The following is a 21506-nucleotide window of genomic DNA, read 5'->3' as shown; positions in this document are numbered from 1 at the left end:
ACTGCAAAGTGAACATACATGAAACTTGATGTAACTAACACCTAAAACCAGCCCTGTCTGCTCAACACCAAGTGACATGTAGGACAATACCTCATCCACATCCGCACGGGGCACCAGGTCAGGGCACTGGGCAAGGCCAGCTTCAACCCACTGCCCTGAGAGAGCTGGGCAGTGGAAAGCAGAGTTTCTGCAACACTGACATGTTGTAGCAGAACACTTGTAAATGAAGTATTACTTTGAACAGCAAGTCAGCTGATCACTGCCTGGATTTGCACAATGAACCAAATGTGAATTCTCACACATTTACAGCTAGACAGATCAAAATATGATGCAGGTTATTAGATGGCCAAAAAACTTCTCATCAATTTGATGTGTTCTTAGAATGTTTGAGTCCTTACAGAATTACCACACCTTCAGTGTTCTGAGGACTTCCATGTCACCTGCATGTGCCACCCTTCATCAACCCAAGTCACCTATGGCTACAACTTCAGCATATTCCAGCTCATTCATCACCACCAATACTAAATACATTCACACTGGTGAAATAGACTCCACTGAGAAAAGATTGATTAGGTAAGCACTGCATGTAAAAAACCCAGCACACAGAAGCAATCCAGCAGTGAAACACCTGTACTGTCTCCAGGAATACAACAGGACGTGCAACATCTGGATCCCATCTCCTCCTCACTAGCAGAGAGAAAACCCAGGTAAGAAACCAGCTGCTGACTGACAGCTCTTTTCAGAGGACCAAGCTTTATGTCAGGGAAAGCAAGCAGAACATATTAGCCCAATCAGAAGGAAACTGAATAGCTGAGATACAGTGTCCCTTCGGTGTCCAGCTTGTCACATACACCCCTCATGTGCTGATTACCCAGGACACAGCTCAAGTGCCCATTGCTATGGTACAAATTAGACTCACTCAGACTTGAGCAGATGTCAAGTAGAACAAGTCACCATCATTCAGCCTGTCAGGAAGAAAATGGCACAGGGGGTGGGTGTGCATCCCTGCTTTGGGCCAAGTACTTAATTTCCACAATTCTAAGTTCAATGTTATCCAGCATACTTCGGAATTCATGTTGTTTGAAGTTTATGAATGCAGGAGACAATACTACTACTAAATGGGAAAAGTTTCATTGTACATTCTCACTTTACTAGCAAAGCCACTTTTTAACTAAGTAGACTAAGTTGCATTTTAAGCCCTTTAAATCTTCTGCATGAGCATTCAAAAGGTAAACCATTTTTCCACTTCTATCCAGAAACACCACACAAGCAGAAGTGCACAGTAATAACCATGATAAGAACAGCAACAGGTAATAGCAATTTCACCCCATAAACTGTATATAACTGCATAAATACCCTTCACAGAAACAGATATTACAGCACAGAGGTTAAAGCCAAGGTTATGATCATGTAGAAGTGAGAAAGCAGTTCCTGCACCTCCACCAAGGAGTAAACTCTATTCAAACTACCCATATTCACTCTTGCAACAGCCCCAGGAGAACTCATGAGACCAGGCAGACATTACCTGTTACTGCAGCTACTAAGGCTGACGCAGAGGAGCCTTAATGTAGGCAAATCCAGAAGCACTCTTCAGGGGGTGTCAGTGGCCATAAGCCTTATCTGCTCCCTTAACCGTCAGAGCACAACCTGCCCCAGCCATATGCTGAAGCCTGTGAAGAGCTGACTGCTGTGCAACTGGAAGGTCCTCAGCAGCAGCCATCTGTACAACTCCAATGCCAGCCCCACAAGATAAGGCGGGTCTATTTTATAGAGCCTGTTCTGAAAATTACCACATAGAGTTAACATCTGTAAAAGCACTCAAATCTGTTCTGTCTGATCAGTAACTCTGGCATCACTACGGAAATATTTCAGGTATGAGGGTGATACTTGGAACATTTATACCTAAACTCTATTTCTTGTTAAAAATAAATAATTAAGAAGGAGATCAATCAAGTTCTAATTTCATGAAGCTGATAATCACAGCTAATCCTGGAATAGTTTGGGTTGGAAGGGACCTTAGAGCTCATCCAGCTCCAACCCCTGCCACAGGCAGGGACCCCTTCCACTGGAGCAGCTTGCTCCAAGCCCCTGTGTCCAACCCGGCCTTGAACACTGCCAGGGATGGGGCAATAACAAAGATACCTTATTAAAAAAATACAGGTAAAAGGAAGTTATTTCTCACCTGCAAGTTCTTCCAAGCTCTGCAGAGTGACACCCAGCTAGCACATAAACATGTACCCATCTAACACACTGGAGCTGTCAAAGTACAGCAAACTTCTGCAAGCCTGCACAGATCAAGCCACATAACCTGTAGTTCCTTCCTCCCCCCTTACACCTTCTAGAAAGCTACAGCAAGAGCTTGAAGAACTGTTTTTCTGGGCTATTAAAAAGCTCCTTTGTCCTACGGAAGCAGCTTAGGAAGTTGAAACAAAAGCAGCTGAAGCAAACCAAGCCTTTGGTCCCATCCCCTCACTGCTAACAGCAGAAATCTCTGCTGGTGAGTCTGGACAATTTAAACACAGACTCTTATGAGAATAGTGTCATCCACTAGGAAGCAGCCCCCTGAGCAAGTCCTGCCTGACTTACTGCCAAAACAAGCCTTTCATTAGGGACAGACCAGAGGAGCTGCAGAAGGAAGCTCTGCCCAGGAGATGATGCAGGGATTCTGCTTGAGCCCTGACCAGAATCTGAAAACAAAGAGAACAATGCATGCCATGACCAAGGAATCCACTAATGCACTGCTCTGCTTACTCACAACAGGTATCACAGAACCTGATTTTATCACAAATAGGAATCATTATTCCTAGAAGTTACATTATTAAATAATATTCCCCATTATCGCTGCTACTCAGCCAATGGTGGCAAAGTCTTCCTGCACTTCAACCACCAGACATCTCTGGGTCAGAGTGAATTAAATGTCTCCTGGCTAAGTCAGTTGGACCAGCACAAGGATTTCTCCTGCTGCTTCATAAAGAACCCAGCACCTGGCCAGGACACAGTTAGGAAGAAATCCTCCCACAGCCTTCCTGAACTGGCAAGCAGAGCTTGGAGGGAGCCAAGGGAAAGAGGAGTACAAGCCAATATTGTCTGGAAGCAGATTTTCCTCCTGACTGAAAGGAAGACAAACTACCAGCCCCTATTTGCACATGCAGAACCTCATCCCACAATGAGGAAATTCATCATTATGGATGATTTTTTGCACGTACTTACTAAATCATAAAACCATCTCTATGCAAAGGGCTCCAGGATGAGGGAAGCCTAAAAACCACTTAAACCCCTTCACCTTAGATCTAGGTCACAAAAAAGGCAAACTCCATGTTAAAAACCCAAACTGGTTCCTACCTAGGAGTTCAAGCAGCTATTAACTAAACAATTAGTAGTCTATTATAAAAAAATGTCTATTTTTCATTTAAAACCACCATCATTTTCATGGTGTAGGATTAATACTACAAATGCAAACTAAAATCAGAAGTGGAAGAGCCCAAGGTAACAGCAGCTCTTTAACTCGAGCTCTTCAGTGCCAAGAAAAGCACTTTGAAAAGCTGCCCACAAAGGCACCATTATCCTGGATACAAAGCAGTAGCTCCAGAGTATCAAAGCTTACGGTTAAAAAGAAAGCACTTGAGACTGTGTTACTTGTATTATACTTAAAAAATGAAATAAGCATGAAGACTATCACAGAAAATCCTAAAATAACATACTGCTTTAAATCCCAACTGTTCCTGCTCTGTGCACTGGGACAAACTGCCCCAGAGGAGAGAGCTGGCTGATGATGAGGCTGCAGCACTAGAACCAGCCTATTTATGGAGTCCATCTGACAACTAAGACATTGCATCATCTAATTGCGATCATAAAAATGACCTTGTTTCCACAGAAGTAAATCCTTTAAGTACTCCTTTAGCTACAGTTATGTTCTGCCATAGAGGTTCTTCCTTTCCTGCAGTATTTTGGGAATGCAGTTTAAGTGTGTGCTCCCAGAATAACTTTGTGTTCCAACGGAGAGGAAAGCTGCTATTGAGTGCTATTTCCATCTCTTTTTAGAGTAAATATATCAGACTTCCAATCAAAATTAAACAAGGACAAGAAAGTGCCAATAACCTGCTATGTAGAACAGGCAGCACCTTTAACTTGACAGAGGAGCTCCCATAAGTAACAAGTCAACCCTAGTACAGGTTCCCCATCTACCCAGTGTCAGGGGGTTTACTGTGTCTAGAACACATTGAGCAGTCAACAGCAAAAGCCTTTGGAGGACAGATCACTCCAGCATCACAGTTAACCAGTTCTGAAACCATTCACATTCTAGTGCTCTGCCTTCCAGCTCTTCCTGGAAACCACAGACAGACCTGACTGCTGAAATAAAGGGCTCCATATTCACAGCTTTCTAAACCGAAATGAAACCGCTGGACAACCTGCACAGTTATTCTAAGTTAGGCGGAAAAAAAGAATGGTCATACCCACACAGGCATTTAGGGCTTTTCAGAAAGCCCCCATCAGATACTCACAAAGTGTCTCTCCACATCATCTCTGGTACGTGGAAATACCTCCTCTGCTCCTCATGCACCTGCGGTCAAACAGAAAAGAACTGAGGCAGAGTCACAGCCAGCCTGACACAGCCTCTGCCTCTCAGACCCCATGGATCCTCTCCAAAGGAGCCAAGATCCATTCTAAGCATTCACACGCAACATGGCTTTTCCCCCTCTTCACTTTGGCCAGTAAAATGACAAGAGATAAAGGAGCACAGAAGAAAGGAAACTGCTTGTTTGCATGTATCCCACTGCTCCTGCTGCGGGATCAGGGCTGAGTTATGAAAAGCAATCAAAGGAACAGGGAGCACATGCCCTAGATTCTTCAAATAATCTCCTGGTTTAACCCAGTTGCTCCTGAGCCCGTCTATCCCATGGACAGTTCACTGAAATGGAAGCTCTGGCTCATTCAAGCCACCTTTACGGCTCATTATTTATGTGCAAGATGTAACCACATTCATCTGTGCAGAAGAGGCCAAAATGTTAATGAGTTCCATTTCAAGATCTAATGGAATTGATAGAATAAAGACTTGTTCCATTTTTTTGTGCCTCAAGAGTGTGAGATCTCACAGCCATTACCCAAACCAAATGACTACACACTGTATCCCAGTTTGTGAACTCGTACTTCCACTTATGGGACAGCAAGAAAGCTGTCACCAAATTGAAATGTTACATCATTAACAGCAAGTGCTGCAAGACACGATCATAGAACCCCAGACTGGTTTGGGTTGGAAGGGACCTTAAAGCTCCTCCAGCTCCAACCCCTGCCCTGAGCAGGGACCCCTTCCACTGGAGCAGCTTGCTCCAAGCCCCTGTGTCCAACCTGGCCTTGAACACTGCCAGGGATGGGGCAGCCACAGCTTCTCTGGGCACCCTGTGCCAGCGCCTCAGCACCCTCACAGGGAAGAGCTTCTGCCTAAGAGCTCATCTCAGTCTCCCCTCTGGCAGGTTAAAGCCATTCCCCCTCATCCTGTCACTAACACTACATAAGTGTTAGTAGATCCCAGTAAATTTGTGCTGTGCCCAGCGAAACCAGACCTGAATTCCCGAATAGATCAGTTTCATCCTCTTCCAGAGACTGCTGAACACATCAGACTGGCCAAACTATTCACATACAGTCAGGACTACCTCTAACAACTTTAATCCTGCTGCCTAGTTCCAAAACAGAAGCTGACACACTGAAAACCTTTCTACCTGTGTGTGGCCTCCCTCCCCTGAAGGTTGCTTTGAGATGAGGTTTTAGCAGAATAGCTTCTGTTACCTGCTCACGTTATTCTGCTCAGGAGAGAAAGCTGAGCCAGATACACTGCAAGGTGAAAGCCAAATATGTCGTCTTTTGGGGCATTTGTTTAAAACCCACTGCTGGTGAGGCAAAGAAACAGCTTCTCTCTGGAGCCACGTGGCTGGGCTGCAGCACAAAATCATGAGCAATGCCACAAGCATGCTTGCTTTCTCTTGTCCACAGGAGACCAAAGATAGGACAGGACAGACAAGCTGGTGTGCCCAAAGACAGGACAGGATGGACAAACTGATGCGCCCAAAGACAGGACAGGATAGATAAGCTAATGTGCCCAAAGATAGGACAGGATGGACAAACTGATGCGCCCAAAGACAGGACAGGATGGACAAGCTGATGCACCCAAAGACAGGACAGGATGGACAAGCTGATGCGCCCAAAGACAGGACAGGATGGACAAGATGATGCTCCCAAGTTCTACAACTGACAACTGATGGATTTTCTTCCAATAAAGTACAAAATTCAGCAAGAGCATGAGGAATATTTACCAGGTCTCCCTACCACCAAAATCCAGACAGTTCAAATTCCATGGCAGACATCAAATTTTCATTCTCTGAAGAGCTGTGTTAACGGTTAACTTTCACCTTTAACATCCTCCCCACTGGTTCTACATGCCCAGCGCCCAGATAGGAGACACTCACACCTTTGCTTACAACTGCACAGCTACTTACTACATCCACAGACAGGACACATCTGATCACCAGCACTGACCTGCCTCCCCCTGCCAAGAGCTGGGAGATGGGTTTCTCATTGCTCTGCAAGTTCCTCAGGTCCTTGGCTCGTGGTGTTGCTCTTGTTGCTGCTGTTACAACACTGGTACAAGGTGCCCAGAGAAGCTGTGGCTGCCCCATCCCTGGCAGTGTTCAAGGCCAGGTTGGACACAGGGGCTTGGAGCAAGCTGCTCTAGCGGAAGGTGTCCCTGCCTGTGGCAGGGGTTGGAGCTGGATGAGCTTTAAGGTCCCTTCCAACACAAACCAGGCTGGGATTCTACAATAATCTGTCTCTAAATACAGAGAAGTACATGCCTAAGAAGGCATTTTTATCTTACAAGTAGGGTGTAGAATACCCTGATGCATGCAGTTGTCAGCCTGAACTTTGGACGTGTTTCCGGAAGTTAGCATGGCCTCAAGGCTTTTATAACAGACAGAGTTGCATTGCACAAGAGCAGCATTAACATATATCAAATATCACCTGATAATGAATAATTAACAAGGAAAACTATTACTATTCTCCACCCTCAAATTAAAAGTATATAAATACTTCAACATTTTCAATAAACATCAAGTCCCCACACAAACTAAACCCCTCGTCTTAGACTGCAGAAGACCCAGTTGAAGCTACCACTTTGCTTCAGTCAACCAAGCTCCTGCACTGTGAAAAACTCAGTGTCATAAAGGAAGTCAATAAACTGTTGAAATACAACTCCAGGTAGCAGAACAGATCTTATCCTAATGGAGATTTAGTGACTGTATTAAGTGAAGAAGTTTTGCCCATGAAAAAGCAATGCTCCCCTGCTCGCGAACTGCGATTACATCATGGCCTTTGTTAATGTACTTCCAAAATATGCTCAATAAAAATTACTCAACCTATTTTAGGAGCACAATAAAAATGCTTCAGTATGTTCATACAGGCTTAGGAGTCTTCAGTAACGTTTCGCATATAAAACACAAGCTCCTCAGTATAGTATTTCACTCACAGAGCAGGGGAAAGTTCCCTGAGGAAGCCTGAAGCATTAATATGCTGCTTATACATCACACCAAGGAAAACACCTGCAGTTTGGAGGGACCACAGGCAGCAGGGAAAGGTTGAGCCACAGTGGCTGCCCCTAGATGATGCTCTTAACACTGGGAGCTTCCACAATAATGGAACAGCAAACCCCAGCCTCAGGGGAGGAACAGACAAGAGCAGCTCCACACACAGCAATCCCAGCCTGGACCAAAGGAAAGGGAGATAGGAGGAAGCACACTGAAGCCAGGTCATGGGGAGCTTTCTCCTCACCCAGCACCCCAAGTCCTTCTCCTCAAGGTGGCTCCATCCCATCTCCCCCAGCCTGTGTCTGTGCTGGGGATTGCCCTGACCCACTGCAGGACCTTGCACTTGGCTTTATTGAACTCCATGAGGTTCACGTGGTCTCACCTCTCCAGCCTGTCCATGTCCAGACTATAACACAAGCATCCTCCATGCCACTCCTCTATCAAAGGCACTGTGGGCTTCTGCCTCTGTGCTTATGACCACATGAAGGTTTTTAATCATGATTTCTCAAGAACACTAAAAGTATAGAGTTACAACTCATAGCATACATGGATTACTCCTGGGAAGTATACGCCACAGATTGAGAGGCATCAACTAAATGCTGCTCTGGAAGGGTTAATGAAAAGCCTGAAAACATCACAGCAGGAGGTGAAATCTTGCAAAGCTTCCTAGTAAAATAACATACACTCCAGTAAACTGAATGTTCCAGTGTTCAGAAGTGACTTTTGGGTAGCTAGCTTACACTACCTAACAGTAACAGCAAAGAAGCTCACAACATTAAAGCCCACTTTCCCATTTTCTGCTGTAAAACCTTCTGGTGCCCCTCTCCTATATCACCACCTGCTTCACCAAGAAACTAAATCCATGGTATTTCCTTAAGCTAGCATTCAAGTATCCATGTGACAAGGCACCTTGGAATCACTTTCCACTGAACTCTGAACCTTCTTACCTGCTGTTACTTTCATCAGCCATATCCTTTACCTGCAGGCTTCATCTAAACCACTTCCTTGGGAAAAAAGATCTACATATGCAAACAGAGGCCCAGGAAAAATGCTTCTGGATCAGGTTAGTCAGCACGATCCCAAACACCCATCACTGTCAGCAAGTTACTGGCTCTGGAGTGCTGTTAGCAGGTGAAGGTGGAAGCTCAGGGAACACCAGGCTGCAGATCAACTCAAAAGGCATCACTTCTCCTTTGCTTCCTAACAGCTATCTTGAGCATAACTTAAGAGGACACAGCCACTGAACCGATAATGCAGGAGACACCAGGTCATGAGGCTGTGCAGAGCCCACCATTGCACACACTGCTCACTGGCCTACCATGACATGAGAGCTGAGTAAAGTGTATTTCACATGTTTGTGATTTAGCTTACTACTTGGTAGCATGCGGACATGTTCTAACACTACAGGATTAACAGCCAAGATGAAATTTGGATTTCTAATGCTACTTGTCCTAGAAACGGACATTAAGGACCTCCCAAACACGAGGACCTTGAACATCAGTACAAGAGCAGCCCAGCTCTTCTGGCTCCAGTAACCACATCAAAAAAAGGAGCCAAAAGCCACACAACTTTTAGATAACTGATTGGCAAGAAGCAAAAAACCCAAGATCATTCTGGATGTCCCGACTTGTACCAGGAATCATTTCCACCCTTAAAATTCCTCTCCACCACACCGCACATGCACAGTTAATCTCTGATGTTACATTTGTTCTTGACTCCACAAGAATCACAAGGATTTGTCAGGGCAAACCTGTGAGCAGCCAAGTTCCCTCCCTGCCTTTCAAAGGATGAAGGCTGCTAAACAGGATACTTTCAAAGGAATGAATGCACAGTTTGAATTGTCAGCTCAGTCTATCCAGGCTCAGGAAAAGTCAACTGAAGCTTTAGCTGCACTTTGCTAAGATTTCAAAGCCACTCAACAATCTACAAATACATACATTTACCTTCTCAGCTAATCTGGACAAGCTCCTCAAGAAACCGAAAGCCTTAGCAGGATCTCCTTGTGTTCCGTACACTAGTGTGTACACAGAACTGAACAGCTTCCTGGGCCTTTATCAATTGTTCTAACAACTGACCCGAGGCCACACAATTTGCTCCCCAGCAATTTAACAATTAGAGTATTTCATCAAAGGAGAGGGCTCAGATTTTCAAGCCATGAACAGTGCAAGGCAGGCAGGCAGCCCTGGGAAGAATTCAATGACACGGTCAAAGACGCAATCTTTCTCATCTGAACATTTGCATGTTAAGCATTAAACTGCTGTGTAGATAAAAGAGTTCCCAAGAGCTGTTCATTTCCAATTGCCTATTTCCAAATCACGATATTTAACAAAACAAAAACCTTCTCATTTCTGTTCTAGCCAAGGCTGACAAACAGCATCAACAGCATCTGCTGAACATTTGCACTTTACTAGCACACTACTCTCCCACACAGGCTCTCTTAAGTCATCTATTTTGTACTGGGAAAATTCATCAGAATAATTTTCAATGCCTCAATTGATGTAAGGATGCCTCCTGCAACATCTGCAAAGGGCTATATAAAGAATACAGAGCATGCACATACAGAAAATATTTATGTATCCTTCAAACTAGAAAGTTTCATGCTACCAACACCTTGTTAAAGGTGGCTGCTTTCTTGATACATGAACCACTTAATCAACATCTACTGAATCCAAAGTTTCATAGAAGGACAAAAGACCTACTCAGCCAGGCTTCCTGTCGAACAGCAGCTGATCCAGGAGCAGCAGGAACAGGACAACACTGCACCATAGCAGCCTTCCCCCCTCAAAAGCCTTCCCAGTATTGCTTCCCAAACAGCACTCCCTTTACTGATGCACTGCCTCTTTCCTCCATGAAAAGCTGGGACCACATCCACATTCAGCTACAGAAATTGTTGCCCAGTTACATTAATGGAACAGGAACAGTTACACCAGGGTTCAGCCATTAGAAAACATTATTATTTGCATACACAAAGCATCTCAACTTTCTTACTGTTCATGGCAGGATCCCAGGGCTATGTTTCGCCATTCCCAAGTGGTCCAGGTTAATTTTGACATCTAGAACAAGGTTCAGGAAAAGAAAAAACATTGTCACACACATTTGCACACTGTTATTCACTGTAGATGTTATTGTAAAGAACTGCAGGGTACAGCATCTCCCATAGAGTTAACTATTGGCTTCTGCAGTTCTTTGAGCTCCATCTCTACTGTGAGTGGAAAACTGGATAGCCCCACTTCTTGCCTAGAGGGAAAGTTCACATAACTCACTGCAGAGCTGTGGCACCCTGCTCTTTTCCATGTATATACCGAGTGTTTCAGACCCAATTCTGCAAGACCACAGCTTCAAATAAAAAGGAGTTTTAACAATAGTGCAGAAGAAAAACTCAGAGCTCATTTCTGCTTTCAGGCTACCCAGTCTGTATCTCAGAAGTAGAGCCACCACTTCATGCAAGTCACTGTATACACACAAGTCACAGGAGGGACACAAGTCCTAACAAAAGCAACACCATCATGACATTAAGCCAAGCTTTCAGAAATTCACCCCCGCTGCACTCGCACTGGAAGCCGTTGGCTGAGCTTGCAGGAAGAGCACCAGGCACAATGGGCTTGCAATGGCACTGAGCTGCAGGATCTGGGAGGAGACACTGCTCTGCTTTTTAAGGGCAGGAAGACAGCATGTCCCATTGACAAGAGAAAAAGCAGGCAGTTACCCCAACATGCAGGGAGCGAGTAGCTGCACTGTTACCTGCAATGGCTGTCATGTGTTCAACTGTTCTAACGTAAAGCAGAGTGAGGAAACACTGGTGACAACACCATTGCTTCTGCTTCCTCTGCACTTCCGCTCCAGAAAGAAGGAAGTTGTTCAGTCTGGAGAAGAGAAGGCTCGGGGGGACCTTATCACACCCCCCAACTACCTAAAAGAAGGATGTAGTGAGGTGGGACCAGTCTCTTCTCCCAAGGAACAAGTGATGGAACAAGAGGAAACGGCCTCAAGCTGCACCAGGGCAGGTTTAGATGGAGCTGAGGAACAATTCCTGCCCCAGAGGGTGCTCAGGCATTGGAACAGGCTGCCCAGGGCAGGGCTGCAGGCACCGTCCCTGCAAGGGTTCACACACCGTGGAGACGAGGCCTCAGTGCCATGGGTTAGTGGTGGCCTTGGCAGGGCTGGGGAGCAGTTGAACTGGATGAGCTTAAAGAGCTTTTCCAATCTGGTTGACTCCAGGATTATACAGTTCTAAGCTGAAGCATCCCATCTGCTCATGTTCAGGCAGCACCAGCAAATAAGGGTCGCTGCTGGAATAACTCAATGAACAAACTTTCCTCAGTGTCAAGCCCTTGCCAAATGATAAAGCATCAGTAACAGCAGTATCACACAGGAAACCACAGGTTAACCAACAGTAACAGATAAAAAGCACTATAGGACGTTCAAGCCTCCGAGGCAAAACCAAAAGGAGTTACCTTCAGATTTGCGAGGCTATTGCAGCCTATTTCATGAAGCTTTCTTCCTTTTACGCTCCTCCTTGAAATGTGTCTGATTATTTGGCTGTTTGCATATGCCCACCTATGCATAAAACCATCAGAAAGACCCGTGCTTCAGAATTCAAGTATTAAGGTGTCAGGAATGACACACACAGAAGCCTCTTACCCAGAAGCAAACCAGAGACACAAGAAGTTAGGAAGTTGTTTCTGATAGCAAGAAGCCCTCTAAACCCAGGAGGAGGTCCCAGGCTTCCCCCATCCCCTGGCAGGGCACTCTGCAGAACCTGCATCCCTGCAGTGCCGGCCAGGCTGCTCCAGTGACGCATGCAGCACCACACTGGAGGGCTTGTGAGAGGCTCCGGGTGCTGGAAACCTCACACAATGTCAGGCTTGTTCCACACATCTGGGATGGCCCTGACACAGTGAAGTCAATACAAAGACAGCGTTTTTTCCTCCAGCCCACTCTTTTTTCCTCCTCCCCCCATTTCTTTTTCCACCATTATTTATCCCTGACTCCCGGTTAGAACTGTGAAGTGTTGCCATGCAACCTCTGCTCTGGCACATTCACACTTCCCAGCCAAACCCCCTCTTACTGTTAATTTTCCTAATGAATAAACAACCTGAACTAATAATGGGAGCTGGTGATAACCACAGCCCAGGCTTCTCCATGGGGAAGACAGGCCGCTTCCCCAGCAACCCCACAACACGTCCCACAGCACTCGTCAGCACTGCTGGAAGAGCACTGGCACAACTGCCATCCCCATAAACCATGTCAAAACCTAACCACTTCTTCATTCACTCCGCGCCAGCGGATCACTACAGCCTAAGCAGGAAAGCCACTCATTCCCTAGGAGGATCATGAACTGGGATGCTCTGTCTTCACCCATCCTCGCAGAAGCCACATTTCTGCCTTTTGAGAAGCATTTCAGGCTGTGACCCTCTGCCCTGGGTTTGGATCTTCTCCAGGAACATCTGTGCCATGGACAGCTCAGCACCTTCAGCTGTTTGTCCCTGCTCCGTGGCACAAGGCTGCCAGCAGACCTGCTCCCAGGGACCTTCTAACCTAGCTAGGCAGGATCAGCTGACACAAAGAATGATTCTTTAGGCTGTTTACACCATTCCATCTTATTTGGGTTGGCATTGTGCAGAAGAGCTCACATAAGTGTCTAAGCTGCCAGAGGCAAGGTTTACAGCCCCCTTACAGAAACATTTCCTCCTTCTACACACCAGGAATGATGGCCAGCAGCAAAATCAGACAAAAAGGCCCTGGCAGCATCCCGAAAGAAACAAGGGCCGTTGGCACACTGTGTCACCCATGGAATGAATTCTAAGAGGAGGACAAGTCTTGCCTGCATCTGCTCAGCCTGTTCCAGGGCAGTCATTTCACCCAGCTCCCAGAGGCCTCGCTCAGAGCATCTCATGCTGGGACAGCCACATGAGCACCTGTGGTCACACTGTGTGCAAGCCTCTGCCCTTGCAGGAAGGCAAGAGATGCTGGTGCCATCCATCGTGTTGTCCTAAGGCTACAAGTTCTGCAAGATCAAAATGCCACCACCAAAGGCTGGAGTCAGACTATGTGCTTACTGAGCTGGGCTGTATTACTGCACCCACCCCACCCACAAACCCCAGGAAAACAAAATGCGAAGGAAGATTACAGCAGTGTTAACAAGATTTGGGAACAGAAACCACCTTTTTCTTCTGTGCACGCGAAGCAGCATCACACCAAGGTCTCAGTCCATGACTGCAGCTCTTAAACACCACCAGGTATACAGATCAGCAAGAGGATTAAGGACAAAAATGAAACTTAAGGAAAACAAAACCTCAGGGTCTCCATCTCCAAGGTGCATTTAGAGCCTCACATCAAACTCCTCCACATATCCAACCTTCCATTAAGATAAGCTCCTAAACCAGTCCTGAAAAGCATTAGCTTACTTGCAGAGAGAGGAGCCAGGCTCTGTCAGCACATGACACGACCACCACCACCACGGTGGAGTTAATGCCTCTTCCACCAATACCAGGATAGCTGATATCATGGTTCTCTCTCACTACTGCTCCCCTCTAAAGTCTCTGTTTGGGCATTAAGGACAAAACTGTCAGATTCAGGGATAAATGTGGGGCCAGGTTTCGGAGGTGCAGAGCCACCAACGGAGCAGTGTGCAGCAACTCAAGCCACCAAGTAAATCCAGACTCAGGATTGCTGCATTATACAGATTAACCCTTCGATTCTTTTGTAGCTCAAGTGTTTAATTCCTATATTTCCAGTTTGAATGTGTAAGTTTGCCAAGTCTTTAATTTATATAAAATATCTCATAGAGCACATACCCCAATGGAAATATTTTCATTCCACTGTATAGCAACATGCTTAGAGCAGCAAACACAAGAGCCCTGCTTAAATTGCTAGATATATCATCACTGCTGAATTACAAATTCAACATGAAAGAGAACAAAACTGGTTACGTTCTGTTCCTGTTAAAAGCCTCCCACATAAACAGGCAATAAAATACAGTTGTTAAGAGGCAGCAATACAACCACGTATGTGTTTTTTAACTTGTAGCTGCCACTACTTCAAACGTTACCCACCATCAGTGAGCAGAAAGATGATCAGGGAGGGGGATAAGCTATTAATACAAGTCTTCTACAACTCTGGCACCACAGTGGATAATCAGCTTCTAAAAAAACATATAGCTACAGAAGAGATGCCAAGGTCTGTAGGATTCCAGTGTCATGGCTTTAAATAACAGATGTGCTACTCACTTCCTCTGCTCTATTCCAAACCTGTGGGCAGCCATAAACTTGCCCAGAAGCATGCCCATTTCCTAACACTGAAGCTACTCGAGTCAAGCACTGAGCAGCCAAAAGTATTCAAGGCAGAAGAGCAACCCACTTTTCCTGCACAGCCTCCTTCAAGAGCCAGGCAGCATCTGCCAACATTCCAAGTCCTCCAGAGGTGAGACAAAAAGCTTTCCCCTCCCCTTTCTGCTGTGCACAAGTCATGCTTTCATGTAAAGATTTCACTGAAAGCACGAATTTACATGGATCATTCAGCTTCTGCACACGTGAAAAGCGAGCTGGAGAAGAGGAGCATCTCTTTAAAAGCATCTGGAAACTTGGGAGCTCTGCCCTGGTCCTGCTGCGTTGTGTTCAATGCATCATAGAATCCCAGCCTGGTTTGTGTTGGAAGGGACCTCCAGCTCCAACCCCTGCCACGGGCAGGGACACCTTCCACTGGAGCAGCTTGCTCCAAGCCCCTGTGTCCAACCTGGCCTTGAACACTGCCAGGGATGGGGCAGCCACAGCTTCTCTGGGCACCCTGGGCCAGCGCCTCAGCACCCTCACAGGGAAGAGCTTCTGCCTAAGAGCTCATCTCAGCCTCCCCTGTTTAAGTTTAAAGCCATCGCCCCTTGTCCTATCACTACAGTCACATCCTCAACCTGCTGGGAGAAGCAGTCCTGCTTTCCCTCCACTCACCTCCAGCCACGGCATTCCTGCTTCCACCTGCATGAGCAACAGCAAGGTGTAGCCACGGGGTGAGTTCGCAGCCTGATCTGAACGTTACTGAGTGGGTTAGTTTCCCATGAGATAAGAGCATAAAAGAAATCACCCTGCAATCACAGCAGCTCTGCCAAGGGAGCTGAGCAGGAGATCAGGTACCAGGCAGGACCACCCAGAGATGCAGCAGATTAGGTTCCTGCAGCACCAAATCGCCTCCAGAGCCCCTGACATCAGATTCTGCCCTCCAAGTGTGAATCTTCTGCTTCATTTTCCATCTATACCAGGTTATGAAGAAGTTTCAAATTTAAAAGAAATTCTTTGCATTTATTTCTTACAGAATTATTTGAACACATAGAAAACGTGCTACAAGAATGTGTAACAGAAACAGAGCTTCAGCTTCAGAGAGCTGGGGTTTGTGCCACTCCAGTAACAACCTGCTGGGTATTTCAGATCATCATCTTAACACACTGCTGGGTATTTCACATTAGCATTATCAGATAAGGTCAGTATTCAGAAGAATCAAAGTTCCCACGATGGTAAATGAAGCACGTGGAACAGATTCAACTCGAAACTAGCACAGACCACTTGCATGGAGATCCCAAAAGCAGGCAGGAAGCAGGAACTGGGTCAAAACTCACGTGCTTATCCTTGCTTTCTTCAGCCTACAGGAGTCTCTAATCATCACCACTCATACACCTCAAATTGTGATCTATTCTTTTCAGGACATGGATCCTTACCTTCCTCATAACAACAGTTTGCACAGGACCAGATGCAGGTGTAACTAAGCTGGTTTACAATGTACCACAGTTTTCACTTGTTGTGCTGCTAAATCCTGGTCTGCAATTTCTGAATGATACAGATTGTTAAATCTGCCCCTTTCTGGTTGTTTTCCTCCCCAAGAATAAAGGAAACAAGGTTCTCCCTCACTTCCCTGCAAAGATGGAAATTCACATTCAGAACACACAGAGGTGCTGAGCACTGCAATACCTGTTAAAGCAGTTAAAGAACTCAGAGCCAAGACAGGCACTCCAACCATCCCCTCCCTGGTTTAACCACGCAACCTCCACAACACAATCCCACATGCTTTAGTGGTTTTCCTCTCACAAGGTGAAACAGCTTAGGCAGGACCTCTGTTCTAAAGCAGCTTATACCTCCCACCTCCAGGCAAGCAGACTCAGAGAGGCAGGACAAGCAAGTACACAACCAGCAAGCAGGAGCTGCAGGTGTCTGACATGGTGGGTAATAGTCCTGCTGCTGACAACTGGTACCACTGCTGGGCCCAGCCACATGTACAAAATATTGGTGGTTTAGGGATGGGATTCAGAGGGACCTGGACAGGTTGGAGAGGTGGGACCATGTGCGCTGGGCTGCACCCCCAGGGTGTGAGCTCAGGAGGGGGATTCTCCCCCTCTGCAGTCCTGATCCAGCTCTGGGGCAGCAGCACAAGAGGGATGTGGCAGAGGTTGGGACTGGATGAGCTTTAAGGTCCCTTCCAACCTAAACCAGGCTGTGATTCCATGTGCATCACCGGCTGGGCACCCCCAGAGCAAGTGCCCATGGAAAGGAACAGCACAATGCAAGACCTGACAGGGCACTGGGTAACGCTGATGCTCTTGAAGATTGAAATGGGAAAAGGTTTTAAGTTTTCCCCCAAATCTCAGCAACTACGCTTTGGGGCAAAAGCTCCAAGAACTTCTTTGAAAGCAAAATTTCTGTTCATGATCTGTTTTCATTTTGACTTTCACCTGTACAAGCAGATATTCCATATGAAAGAAACCAAGCAGAACAGTGTTGGCATTGCCAAACATCTCTCACATTACGCAACTATAACACACCACCAAGCAGCTGCATCAGTCACAAAGAAGAAGATAGAACAAAAGCCTCAAGAAATCATATGACCAGAGCCATTAGTATTTGCAAGGAAGCACTGTTCTCACAAAGGAAACCAAATGACAGATTCCCCACAGCAAGCTGAAAGCAAAACCATTGAGAATACACATCAGTAGCTGGTGCTCTCTTCAAAAGATGAGTACACCTGATTCACTCCAAAAGAGCTGCTTGAAACACACATGGAAATCATCAAATTTATTGTAGGACATGGGAAATCATTTGTATTCCCTTACTGTTGCTATTCTGAAACACACAGGCTGATTAAAGGAGTCAGACTTGCACTTGCAAGCTCCTCTTGGGTTCCAGCAGATCCCTTCCTACTTCAGCAGCCAAAAAGTATCTTCAAGAAACCCCCTTCTGAAACACTCCTGTCACCAGTTCCAGGTCACACACAGCAATTCCCTGTATCTCAGTGCACTTACAGCTTGGTTTCCTCCTCGGATCCTGCCCACACAGGACTCAGGCTATCCACACTAGCAAGTTCCTCAATCACCCTGAATGCCCACTGAACACATGCCTTGTCTTCAAGAGACTACAACCCAACACGGCTTCGTTACTTCCTAGTTTTTCCAAGACACTTTGCTTCGGGAGAGAAAATACACCAAGAGAAATTTCCTCCACACTGTTGCTTTCGAGTTCTCCATAAAGCTCTGATTTCCCAAGTTTAAGAAACCTTTTGCATCACAAAGAGTTAAAAACATAAAGATGTTTCCCTCCAGTGCTCTGACAACACAAGACACTGGGAATACAAGAACCTGAGGGCAGAGAATCTGGAAAGGAAAGCAGAATGCATGCTGCCCCATGCAGTAATGATTTTACCTCCCACTCACACTGGCATCTACACATACTGCAACAGATCTGTGATAGAGACATCCATCCCTGTGAAACCAGCCCTGGGCCACCAAAGTCAACTTTCATAAGCTGTAAGAGTCACTAGTAAAGTGTTTTACTGTTGACAGTGAAACAGCCAAATAGGGAGCACTCTGAGGCTGAGAGCTCTTAAATAAATCCCTGGCTGGTGTGGGTTGAAGGGACCTTAAAGCTCATCCAGCTCCAACCCCTGCCACAGGCAGGGACCCCTTCCACTGGAGCAGCTTGCTCCAAGCCCCTGTGTCCAACCTGGCCTTGAACACTGCCAGGGATGGGGCAGCCACAGCTTCTCTGGGCACCCTGTGCCAGCGCCTCAGCACCCTCACAGGGAAGAGCTTCTGCCTAAGAGCTCATCTCAGTCTCCCCTCGGGCAGGTTAAAGCCATTCCCCTTGGCCTGTCCCTACAGGCCCTCGTCCAAAGCCCCTCTCCAGGTTTCCTGCAGCCCCTTTAGGCCCTGGAAGGCCACAGTAAATGCTTCACTATTGGGCATTTTTTGCCACAGTAAGTTTTGCCAGCATGGACAGATCATCCAAAAAAGACACAAAAAGCAGGTTTTACACATCACAGGTGCCTCAGCAATGGGACAACCATGCAAAAGCAGAGCATTTTTGACAGCTTTGCTTGTGGACGTGATACAGTAGAGCTCACAGAAACAATCCCTGCAGTACACATTGCACATTCAGAGCCTCCACCAACATGTTTCTTTGTAGTGTGGACTAATTAACCCTTCCTAATAGCTGGACCACACTATGAACACACAGCACTTGAGGTCACAACATTGGTACTTTGAATTCAGACAGCAGAGGTGATGCCTTTAGATCCAGACATCCCGGGCTTCATCACCACTGCCAAGGAAACACAGACAAGTACTATGTTATACTGAATACACTCAACCAGTTTGTTGATTTGGGGGTTATTTTAAGGGGCTCCAACATTTTCTCAGCTTCTTGCAAACCAAAAGACAACCCACACATTTAAGGTTACTGGAATTCCAGGGGGAAGCAAGGCTTCACTTTGTATGCTCAACCCCATGTGCTTCTCTGCAGCTCATGTGCCAGAACAAGAGCCCTGTCTGCAGCAGTTTCATTTCACTTCCCCTCTGAGCCCTCTTAGAGCTCACTGAAGGATCCATCACCAACCTCACACGCTGCCTCTGCAGTGGTACGAGCTGAACACACTCTCTTCTCTGTGACAGCCAAATCCTGACAGGCTGGTTGAGATGGTCCCAGTGCCCATCATCTCCCCATGGACATGCTCTGCTCTTACTGTGGGAACACGCCAGGTCAGGGAGCCTGTGCATGGCCCTGTTTTCTGGCTGGGCAGGTTCAGCGATCTGCTTCATTCCCGGCATCACCACCATTGCCAGTGGTACCACAAAGCACACAAGTCCCCGAGCCAGTATCACTGCTGCAGAGTAGGTACAGGTGAGCTGCAGCCTCAGGTGACTTCAGCCCAGTGAATCTTCCACAGAAGGGCAGAAGAAACCTTTTCAAATGATAATAAATAACTGCTGGCTGGGGCAAAGCCTCCTGAATTCATGTCGGAGCCCTGGTGCCAAGCCAAGGCTCACTAGAACTCTTGGTGCTTTGAAGCAGAGCAGCATGCTAATTCGTGCTGGGAGCTCACTGCGATGGGTCTGAACTTCAGATGGGAAGGAAAATGTTTAGAAGCACGATCCCAGCCCCACAGGGATCACAGAGGTGCATTCCGGGTGGCATTTCACCCCAGCTACTACCCATGCTTATGACACTTTTTTACTATCACCTCTCTGCAGCGTGTTTTGGTATTAAAGGGGACTGCAGAACAGGCTTTGCATGGAAGCAGAGCAGTGGGGAGTGCCTTGAAGGTTCTTCATTAGTATTATCTCTGTCTGCAGCTCACTGGGGAAAGAATAAGGAAACTCCTCCGTGGCGTTCTATTCAAATGTATGAGACACAGTTAAAGGAGAGACATTTCTAACGCAGCCTTCACAGCAGGGCCAAGCCAGCATCAGTTTCACTGACACCCCGAACATCCGAGCTAAAGAGCCCTTTGCCACACGGAACTGGAAGCGATGTTCCCCGCACCTCCTGACCGGCAGCCAGGACCCGAGCCACGGCTCCCAGCGCTCCCGAGTTAACACCGCGCTCCTCATAGGCACAAAGTCCTGAGCCGTGAGTCCCGAGTAAAACACAGCTTGGCCTAACTCTGATGCGAACAGGGAGAAGAGGCAACCATCAAGTTAATTACACCCTGCATTACATCCCTATTTCTAATGGCTGCACCTCAGAACTAAGCCCCTAAACTCCAGACCTCGACCAGCCAAACTGCGACCGGGAACAATGAACAGCGGCAGCAGACGGGGCCGCGGGACGGAGAACGCGGCTGCAGGGCTCCGGGACAATGCCTGAAAGACCGGAGCTGGAGGGGCTGCTCCGCGGCACAAAGCCCGCTCCGGAGCACGCTGGGACCCGCGGCCCTGCCCGCGCTCACCCCCTCCCCGGCGGCACTCCCCTCGGTTCTCTCCCTCACTAACCGGGTATCCGCACGGCAGCACTCACCGCCCCGCTCACACACACCGGCCCCGCGACCCCCGGCAGCACAGGCCCCGCAAGACACAATGGTCCCCGGCCCCACCGTGCCCTCAAACCGCGGCACAGCCGCAAGGTGCCCACCACCCCGCTCTCACCTGCGGGCTGCGGCCGCCCGGCCCCGCCGAGGGCCCCGCTGCGGAGCGTCCCCAAAGTCCCGAGCGCGGCCGCGCGCCCGGTACCGCCCCCCGGCACAGCGCGTCACCGACCGCGCCAACATGGCGGGCAGGCGGCGCGCATGCGCACGTGGCTTGGCGACGCGCGGCGAGAAGAGGCGGAGCGGGTGGACGGGGAATGGGCGGGGTTAACGGTGAAGGGGCGGGGCTATGGGAAAGGGGGCGGGGCTATGTGAAAGGGGGCGTGGTCCTAGAGCGCCGGAGGCGATGGATGGATGGATGGATGGATGGATGGATGGATGGATGGATGGATGGATGGATGGATGGATGGATGGATGGATGGATGGATGGATGGATGGATGGATGGATGGATGGATGGATGGATGGATGGATTAAGTAACTGTCTAACCCCAGCTTGATTCCAGCCATAGACTGGGCATTTCTGAAGCCCACTGACTACCCCGGTCGCCACTAATGCACAGCAAATCCCACAGAGCTGTTTTTTCCAAGTAATTGTA

General features: G+C 47.4%; 1 protein-coding gene across 6 annotated transcripts in view; it reads right to left on the bottom strand.

Moving 5' to 3' along the window:
• KLHL13 (kelch like family member 13) overlaps positions 1-21103 on the bottom strand; it is a 59365-nt gene extending 38262 nt beyond the window's left edge. Inside the window, exons 1-4 of one of the 6 annotated variants that reach the window (XM_080624864.1) lie at positions 20971-21091; positions 12029-12131; positions 10563-10627; positions 4503-4561 (exon numbers count right to left, since the gene is read on the bottom strand). In XM_080624864.1, coding sequence (XP_080480990.1) covers positions 4503-4522 — 20 coding nt within the window. In that variant the 5' untranslated portion in view covers positions 4523-4561; positions 10563-10627; positions 12029-12131; positions 20971-21091. Of the gene's footprint in view, positions 1-4502; positions 4562-10562; positions 10628-12028; positions 12132-20970 lie in introns of all 6 variants that reach the window. The other 5 variants (XM_080624862.1, XM_080624863.1, XM_080624861.1 and 2 more) reach the window with 5 other exon arrangements.
• Positions 21104-21506: the final 403 nt, after the last annotated feature.

This window comes from Psittacula echo, assembly GCF_963264785.1.
Source record: "Psittacula echo genome assembly, chromosome: 8".
Classification (NCBI taxonomy): domain Eukaryota; kingdom Metazoa; phylum Chordata; class Aves; order Psittaciformes; family Psittacidae; genus Psittacula; species Psittacula echo.
Note: the sequence above shows the minus strand (reverse complement) of the source record. Positions and strands in the feature narration are given on the sequence as shown.